Raw genomic sequence first — 9063 nt, forward strand, 5'->3', positions numbered from 1 at the left:
AGGCAGACTGCCTGGGTGAATGGGGGAGGGGAGGCCTCGCTAGGTGTGGGCTGGGTGCTGGAGAAGGGGGCAATCGGCTGTTATCTACCCTCCATGGACAGCTATGTGCTGTGCTGTGGAACCCAGGTACTGTTTAGCTGTCACTGCAGCGCAGAGATTTGGGTTTCCTTTACAGGCTTGAATTGCTGCTTCCCTTGCTGTTTTCGTGAAAGCGGGTGAGCTTGCCTCACACTGCTGATAATAACGGGTGGCAAGCGAGCGAGAGGGTTAGAGGAAAAGGAGGTGGGGGAGGGAAGGAGGGGCGGCGGGGGGGGGGGGGGGGAAGGAACCAATGGCAGCGGGGACAATTCAAATGGGGAATAGGGATTGGATGTAGGAGCATAGTAGTAAGGGGCAGCCGTTTTCGCGCCTCAGTTGGCGAGGAGACGGCTGAGGCAGCAGGCAAGCAGCTTTTGTGGTGTTTCTGTGAGTGGTTATTAATAAAAAAAAGTTTTAAATTATCCGAAGCAAGAACGGGGTGGCATTGAAAGGTTAATTGGATTAACAGAGCCATAGCCTGGGGATTTTATGGTACCGGGGCTGTGCTATGTCTCGTAGAGGGAGGGAGCGTGGCCGCGGTCCTGCGCGAGGCCAGGGGTTGGGCTGCACCGATCCTGCGTTGCCTGTCTTCCTTTTTAAGTAAGACTGCTGCTGACATGTCTCCTGGTCAGCTCGCCAGCGGGGGAGGGTTGGGGGCCGCAGGAGGTTTCCAACGTTTGCAGGGGTAAATACCTTGGATCCGACGGTCACGAGTGCTGCGCTGTCCTCAGCCTCTGGCACGGCAGAGCAGGCGATCATGCCGGCAGACTCGGGGGGGGGGGGGGGGGGGGAGAGTGGCCCAGAGTCTGCCGAAGTGGAATTATTCGATCCTCCACAAGTGCTTTCTGGGTCCAGTGGGGGTAGGGGCGGAGGCAGAGATTTCTATTAATGCCTCCACCATGGACTTTAGTTTCCTTTCAGATGCTAATGAGTTAACTGCTGGTGGCAGAAGGAAAGGGGGGAGGGTAACCATGGAGATGGGAGGGCGGTTGCTAGCAGGTGGGGGGGGGCAGCAATAGGAAGGGACAACGAGGCAGCCGTTTGAGGGATAATGCCCCCTTCAAGCACAGAAAAAAAAAAGGTGCTGCTCGTTTTCAGGCCAAGGCAGGGAGAGGTAGGAAAAAGGGTTTTTTAGAGGCATCCACGATTGGGGCCAGAGCCAAGACAAGTGAATTTACCAGCAATGTGCAAGGGCATGTTCAGGCACAGAGGACAGGTTTTCAATCTTTAGTTCAATATGGTAAGGCAGGTGAGAAAGCTGGTTTAATCACAAGTTCCGTGGGGAGGAGGCAGGGCATACAGAGTAAGTTACCCAGAGGTATGCAGGAGAGTTCAGGGTTTGATTTAGAGCAGGGTATGTTAAGGGAAGGGAAGCAGGTTATTGAGGATAGGGATATTGGTGACATGGGAAATTTTGGAGGATGGCCAGATTGGTATGGTAAGGAGTCATGCAGGGGTATGGTACCGAGTTCGGGTCCAGTGGGGTTTTATGGGAGGGAGGGGCATAGAAAGGGGGGTCAATTTCCTAGCAGGGGTGGTTTTGAGGGCAGAGTAAGGCATGAGGTGTCAGAAGGGAGTTTAGGTAGGGAAAGGGGGGCATCTTTTCTTGCAGGACCTGAAGAGGAGGTGATGCCTGGAACTTCGAGGCAAGAGGCCTGGCGGGACAGGGAGTTTGCAGGACTGATGACAGGTCAAGACAGCGGTAGTTCCAGAAGGGGAGGATGGCATGCTGCATCCGGGCAAGAAAAGGAGGTTCCAGTGGAAGCAGGTGAGAAAGAGGCAAAGGGTAAGAAAAGGAAGGTTAAAAGAAAAAGTGAGGGAGTATCATCCAGTTCCTCATCTGGTTCAACCGATTCATCAGAGGACTCCTCTGATTCGGGGCCAAATTACAAGGAAGTATTGTGGGAGGGGCCTCAGCATGGGGTAGGGCAATCAGCGGGTGCTACATTAGCGGAATTGTGGGAAGGAGTACCGAGAAAACTCCGCAGATGCATTCGCAAGAGGAAGAATGTGAATATTTTTAGGCTGTTGGAAGGGAGAAGGGGGATCTAAGAAGAGTAGAAAGAAGGATAAGAAGAAGAATAAGAAGTCCGGGGGCCCTCGGGTAACTAAGAATATAGTGAATTGGGTGAGAGGATTTTTGCGTTTGGCCAGTGTGGTGGGTCATTATGATCCATCGCAATACGGAGCGTTGCTGTCATATGCTGACAGCATACTTGGAGCGTTCCGGGATTATGAGGGTTGGGCATGGCTCAACTACGATGAAAAATTCCAGGATAAGATGGAGGGCAGTAGAGTAATGTCTTGGGGTTCACAAGATATCAACTTGTGGTTAACCCAAATGACAGGCAAGGGGTCCAGGGGTTTCAAGAGTGTTGGACAAGATAATAGTAGTTTGGGTGGCGTTGCAGGGGCTAGCGGGGTAAGTGGGGCAGTTGGCTCCTTTCATGCTGGAGGACCAGTTAGTAAAGGCAATACAGGAAGTAAGGCAACCGGAGGAGGGAATGACGTTTGTTGGCGGTATAACAAAGCAGCCTGTTTATTCCCGGACTGCAAGTTCCGACATGCATGTTCCATGTGCGGTGGTCTACATGCAGCCTCTAAATGTGCACAGGGTGCAAGCGGAACTCATGGCAGAGGGGGAAAAGTTTAAGGATTTGAGCAGCAAGGCTGACTCGCCAGTGGCTTTGCATGCCATGCTATACTGGTTGAGGCAGTATCCTAAGAGGGACATGGCTAGATTCTTGTATAAAGGGTTTTTAGAGGGTTTCGTCATCCCGTACCAGGGTCCGGGAAAAGGTGAGGGGGGAAGGAACGCAAAGTCTGCTATTAAGCATGCTGGGATTGCTAGGGAAAAAATATGGGCAGAAGTTAATTTAGGGAGAGTGGCAGGGCCGTTGGTATCGCCGCCATACGTCAATATGCATTTGTCTCCGGTTGCAGTAATACCAAAAAAGGAACAGGGTAAGTTTCGAATGATTCTGAACTTATCGTACCCAAAGGGCAGGTCAGTGAATGATTTTATACCTAAGGAGTTTTGTTCAGTGCGTTACGCTTCCTTCGACGAAGCAGTTAGTTTAGTTAAACAGGCGGGAAAGGGAGCATTGTTAGCGAAAGCAGATATAGAATCCGCTTTTAGGTTGTTGCCTATACATCCTAGCAGTTTTCCTTTGTTGGGGTTCCAGTTTGAGGGTCAGTATTATATAGATAAGTGTTTGCCAATGGGTTGTGCAGTGTCGTGTGCATTTTTTGAAGCGTTTAGCACATTTTTGCAGTGGGTTATTGAGCAGAGTACAGGCGTGGGAGGGATGTTGCATTACCTAGATGATTTTTTCTTTGTGGGACCAGCTAAGTCAAATTTATGTCAGAGGCTATTAGATGGTTTTTTGCAAGTAGCTGCTGCTTTCGGAGTACCAATTGCGAGTAATAAAACAGAGGGCCCAGTCCCTAGGCTCATCTTTTTGGGGATTGAACTCGATTCGGAAGCTTTAGATTCACGTTTGCCAGAAGAGAAAGTTATGAGACTGAAAGGGTTGGTGCAGAGGGTACGCAGGGCTTCTAAGGTCACATTAAGGCAGATGCAAGCTTTAATTGGGGCACTGAACTTTGCGTGTCGAGTAATTCCTATGGGAAGGGCGTTTATTAGACGGTTATCCAGTACCACGGTGGGGGTTAGGGCCAGTCATCACTATATTAGGGTGACACGTAGGGTAAAGGACGAATTAGGCGTGTGGGAGGTTTTCCTGGAATCATTCAATGGGGTATGCATTATGCATGGTGCGGAGGTATCAAATTGGGATATAGAGCTTTTCTCAGATGCAGCGGGAGGGTTGGGGTTTGGAGTATACTTTCAAGGTAATTGGTGTGCAGAGAGGTGGCCAGAGGAATGGAGGGATGAAGGGTTGATTAAGAACATCAATTTCTTGGAATTATTCCCGATAGTAGTAGCACTGAGCATTTGGGGAAAGAAGTTAGCAAATAAGAAAGTTTTATTATGGTGCGATAACTTGGGAGTGGTGCAGGTGATTAATAGACAGTCAGCGAAATGTCCGAGAGTGTCGGAGTTGTTGAGGGAGTTAGTTTTCCTATGTTTAAAATGTAACTATTAGAGCGAGACATGTGCCAGGCGAACATAATGTAATTGCTGATGCACTTTCTCGTTTCAAGTGGCAAGAATTCAGAAAGCTAGCGCCCGGAGCAAATTTGGAAGGGGATCCGTTCCCGGCACACCTGTGGCACCTGGGCCGGGTGAGGCATGGACGCTGATAAGGAAGTCACTGGCACCGGCAACATGGGAATCGTATTTGAGTGGTTATAGGGTAGTGACCCAGTATTTGGAGACAAGGGGATGGACGGGAGGCCCTGTGGAGGACGGGGTTTTAGTACAATTCATATTGTGGGCAAGACATAGGGGGATGTTCGTTGACATCTGTGCGTTTGTACATTGCAGGGTTCTCTTTTTTCCAAAAGTTAAATGGTTGGGGAAATCCGGCTACGAGCTTTATGGTCAAAAGGGTTTTGGTAGGGTGGAAAAGGGAGAGGGGATGTATGCCAGATAGGAGGCTTCCCATCAGATATGAGAATCTGTTCGTTATAGTTGGGCATTTGGGAATGGTGTGTTGGTCAGATTATGAGGTACTGCTGTTTCAGACAGCTTTTGTGCTGGCATTCTTCAGTACAATGCGAGTTAGGGAGCTAGTGGCAAATTCTAAAAAGAATGCAGAAGGAACAGGACTCATGGTAAAGAACATTTGGGTGGGTAATAGGGGTGTGACGATTTGTATACATCATTCAAAAGTTGACCAGCAGGGGAAGGGTCATTTTGTAACTTTGGAGACAGCAAGAGATAGGCGGGTGTGTCCGGTGCGAAATATCCAGAATTTCCTGGAGGTGCGACCAAAAGTGGGGGGTTCCTTTTTGGTGCATAAGGATGGATCGCCTTTGACGGTTTATCAATTTGTGCATGTGTTAAAAAGAGTGATAAGTATTTTGGGATGGAAGACAGAGTGTTATACCTCACATTTGTTTAGGATAGGTGCAGCTACATCGGTGGCTGAGAGAGGATTATCTAAAGAAAAATACAAGCCATAGGACAGTGGAAGTCGCAAGCTTTTTTGTCCTACGTGAGACAGGGTTGGTAAAAATAAAAAAGTATAGGAGGGGTGGGTGAGATTTAAGATAGGAGGTATTAACATTGTGTTTTCTTACAGAATTGCGGGTGCGACGGGGGGAGCAGGAATGTGCCTGGGTCGTGGACCATTCTTTCGTGCATTGGGCCCATCACAGAGCGGAGAGGAGGCCATATGGATCGAATCTCTACCTGGAAGAGCTGCAATGGAGCATCAAATGGTTTAGTTGGCGGGGAATGAAGTGGGACGGATTATTAACTTTCTTGCAACAGTGTGTTATGGAGAATGGGGTGCCACAAATTTTGTTAATACATTTGGGGGGGAATGATATTGGCAAGTGGTCATGTAGGGAAATGGTGTCCAAGATCAGGAAGGATTTTGCGACCATTATGAATGGGATGCCGCACACTGTGTTAGGGTGGTCGGACATAATTGTGAGGTATCAGTGTTTAGATTCCCCAATCTGGTACAGGGGAGTTCGAAAGCTGAACAAGCAAATTGGGAAGTGGTTGGAGAGACAAGGGGGGTTTTGGGTGAAGCATGAGTGGTCCAGGGAAGTTATTCCAGGTTTATTTAGGTCTGATGGGGTGCATTTGTCGGACGTTGGTATCAATTTATTTAATAACACGTTGCAGGAAGGATTAGAGCAGGTTATTGCCAGAATAGAGGGCCGCAGTGGGGGGGAACAATGACAATGGAGGTTGTTATTGTTCTATGGCGGAAAACCCGAGCCCTAATGTTGGTGATTTGATTGTATTGTTGAAAGGTATGCGGGGGGGGGGGGGCAGAATCTTGTGTAGCGTGGGGGCTGCTACATGAGATGGCCAATGAGCAAGAGGGGGGCTGATGCTCAGAGGCCCTGTCGCTTACTCACGCTGGGACGCGTGGTAAGAGATGTGGAGGACACAGGCAGAGCTCTACCACTGGACGAGGTGGGGGGCATGTTAAGAACAATGTTACAAAGGGATGGGGGGGGATGTTTAGCTTTGTATTAATGTTTAGGGGGCTCGGGTCTTGTTGAAATAAACTGCGGCCTTTATTTAACCAAACAAAACAGGTGTGTCTTTTTGGGAAAGGATGTAAGGGGGAGGGGGAGGATGGCAAAAGGAAAAGTGAGTCTTGCCTCTCCCAGTTATTGCATGGTGTTGTGCTTTAGCTTCCATAGACAACAGGTACATCTTTCTGTGGCGGTTATTTAGTCAGTTTCCCTCCCTTCCCGACTGGCTCCCCCCCCCTACTGTGCAGAGTGACAAGGCTGGTCATAATTTAAAGCCAAAAGCCATCTCACAAGCGTATGGAGATCTGCAATGTCCCACAATTCTGAAGGCACTTCAAAGGGGATTACATCCAGGCAGATTGTAGGTATTTCCCTATCCCCAGAGGGCTCACACTCAAATCTAAGGCCTAGATTCGTCGTTTTGCTATTAATTGCGCATGAATAGCGCCCTCTACCTTGGTGCTATCAAGCTAGGGTGAGAGTACATTGTAGAAATCTCATCTTTGTGAACCTTTCCCCACTCCGAATCTCATCAAATGTTCACTGATGTGTATTGTGCTTTTCATACCTCTGACTGTGCATGTAAAACTGGCCCCAAACTCTAGGCCACCACCAAAACCTCACACTCTCCCCCCCCCCCCCCCCCCCTCCAATATTGCAAATCCCGGTTCGGGCAATTTCCAGCATATAATTCCTCCCCTTTGACAAAATTTTCAAAATTTGCATCCGCATCTCACGACACAAAAAAATAACGCATGCTTTATCGCGGGCGATAGGGCCCCAACTTGCATGATAACAGCCTAACGCAAAATGATAAATGACCCTGTAAGTTTGTACCTGAGGCAATGGAGGATGAAGTGATATGCCCAAGGTCACAAGGAGTTTGATGCTCTCCTGCTGCAGCTGTTCCCCTCTATATACTGAATGGTGCGCTCGCAGCACACTCCCCCTCCCCCTGTGACTCTTGTGTCTTGCACGCGCGATTCACGCCCTCCTGCTCACCATTTCCCACATGGTCCGGGCCGCCGATTGTGGGTGCAGCCGACAGGGTGAAGCCCAGAGAAATCTTCTTGAGCTGTTACACGCCATAGTCACATTTTCTTCCGTTGCAGACAGATGGCATATGATGTAGGTACCGTGCACAAGGAGTCTCTGTGGCTGTGAATTTTCTCTCTCGTCAGTTTGTATGTGGGGTGAGAACAGTAGAATTCCTGGGAATCAGATTATTATGAGAAAATGGCCCAAAAGCTGGAAAGGAGAAAGTGCAACTGAAATAAGGTATCTCGCTGGTATAACATTTTAAAATAGGCATTTTGATAAACTAGATACCCTACACATGCATCTGAAAAGATGATCAAATCCGCCAGGTTGGGGCCCTGTTTCACTACACATTTTTCCCCATATTTTTAGTAAATAGGTCCATTAGGGGTCTATGCAATAAAAGTGGCACTAAAACATTTTTAAACTATTTAACCAATAAGATGGTCACAATACTGGGCTCCTTGTTCACTGCATGTAGACAGGACACAAGTTTCCCAGTACCGTGTCCATGTTAGTACCGTGAGTGGTGCTGTAACAGAACATGGTCGTGTTAGCAAGCGTGATCAATGTCATGTGAAATCCTGCGTATGCACAATGCCAGTTATGGTGGGCACACGAAAGTGAGCCTGCTCACTTCCCTTCCTCTCTTGGCTGCTCCTGGTAAAAGGGTGTACAAGTCAACTTGGTGCGTGTTGCTAGCCACTGGTGCTGGAAGGAGAAGCAGGAGAGCCGCTCGCAGGCATTTGAAGAGGTGAACCACAAATAAAGCACATTTCATATCCGGGGAGGAGCCAGAGTTTCTGCAGGAGGAAAAAACATTTACTCGTAGTTGGAGGATGCAGAGTACCACAGAGGCTGCTGCAGCCTGAGAACAATAGGATTCTGGAAGTAGTTGTACAAGGAACACACACTGCGGTGCTCTCTGGCAGAGACTGCACCAGACGAAGCCAGGCAGCCTAGGAATGAATTTGCACCAGAGCGTCAAAAACATCAGATCGATATCAAGATATAAAAAGGGGCCATCCGTGAAAAGACTTCAAAAAAAAAAAAAAAAAACCACCCAGTGTTTCATAGGAAGAAAGCATATGCTGGCATTCAGTGTGCATTCATAACATAAAGGTGCCAAAAGCCTTTAAGAAGGTCTCAAGTCAGAGCAGAAGTTAAATTCAGTCTCTCTTGTTCCTCTTTTATGCTGTGATTTCATTTTGTTTTGTCCATTTTATGGTTCCACTTTTATGTCTGTTTGTTTTTATTAATGTACCCGACCCGGAATTATGGAAGGGCAGGTAACAAATATTTTAAATAAATTAAAATAAATCTGCCCAATTCATCTCATATCACCGGAGCAACAGCTTGCTCAGTGTCCGCATGTCATCAGCTCAGAGAAAGCTTCGACATCACAGCAGAGGAAACTAGCGAGTTACCTGCATTTAAAAAAATCACCAATTGGGAAAACACAGCAAGAGCTGATTAATGTTTCCCATGGGGTGGACTTGCTTATCCAGGCTACCGTCCCAGTGGGTGGAGGAGATTTGGGGGCCTAGAGGGAGCAGAACCTTTTGGGGAGGGGTAGAGCAAATTGGGCCTGGATTTTTTTGGTTTTGGGGTTTTTTTTAGAAAGATTGTAGACTTGGTGGGCCAGTAACTGAATGCAGGGCAGGGAAGTTGCAGGGCTTTGCTGTAAAGGAGCCTCTTTTTTCTGATGGCACAAAAAGGGATGTATGTGCTCCACCTTTAGGACTTACTCCTCTCCGTCTCTTTTCTAGATCCAGTGCCTTTGGGGAAAGCACCTTAACCCGGATGCACACGGCAGGATGG

At 48.2% G+C, this 9063-nt stretch overlaps 1 protein-coding gene across 4 annotated transcripts; it reads left to right on the forward strand.

Moving 5' to 3' along the window:
* The first annotated feature begins 1089 nt into the window (after positions 1 to 1089).
* LOC115100103 lies at positions 1090 to 5986 on the forward strand. 4 transcript variants are annotated; one of them, XM_029618323.1, is made up of 3 exons: positions 1090 to 1846; positions 4246 to 4326; positions 5289 to 5986. In XM_029618323.1, the coding sequence occupies exons 1-3, from the start codon at positions 1399 to 1401 to the stop codon at positions 5897 to 5899; spliced, it is 1140 nt and encodes a 379-aa protein (XP_029474183.1). In that variant the 5' UTR covers positions 1090 to 1398; the 3' UTR covers positions 5900 to 5986. The 4 variants fall into 4 exon arrangements, 2 of the variants coding, with proteins under 2 accessions (XP_029474183.1, XP_029474184.1); XR_003858960.1 differs by having other exon boundaries at positions 1090 to 5211; XR_003858961.1 differs by having other exon boundaries at positions 1090 to 4326.
* Positions 5987 to 9063: the final 3077 nt, after the last annotated feature.

The sequence above is a fragment of the Rhinatrema bivittatum genome, chromosome 10, assembly GCF_901001135.1.
Source record: "Rhinatrema bivittatum chromosome 10, aRhiBiv1.1, whole genome shotgun sequence".
Taxonomy (NCBI): Eukaryota; Metazoa; Chordata; class Amphibia; order Gymnophiona; family Rhinatrematidae; genus Rhinatrema; species Rhinatrema bivittatum.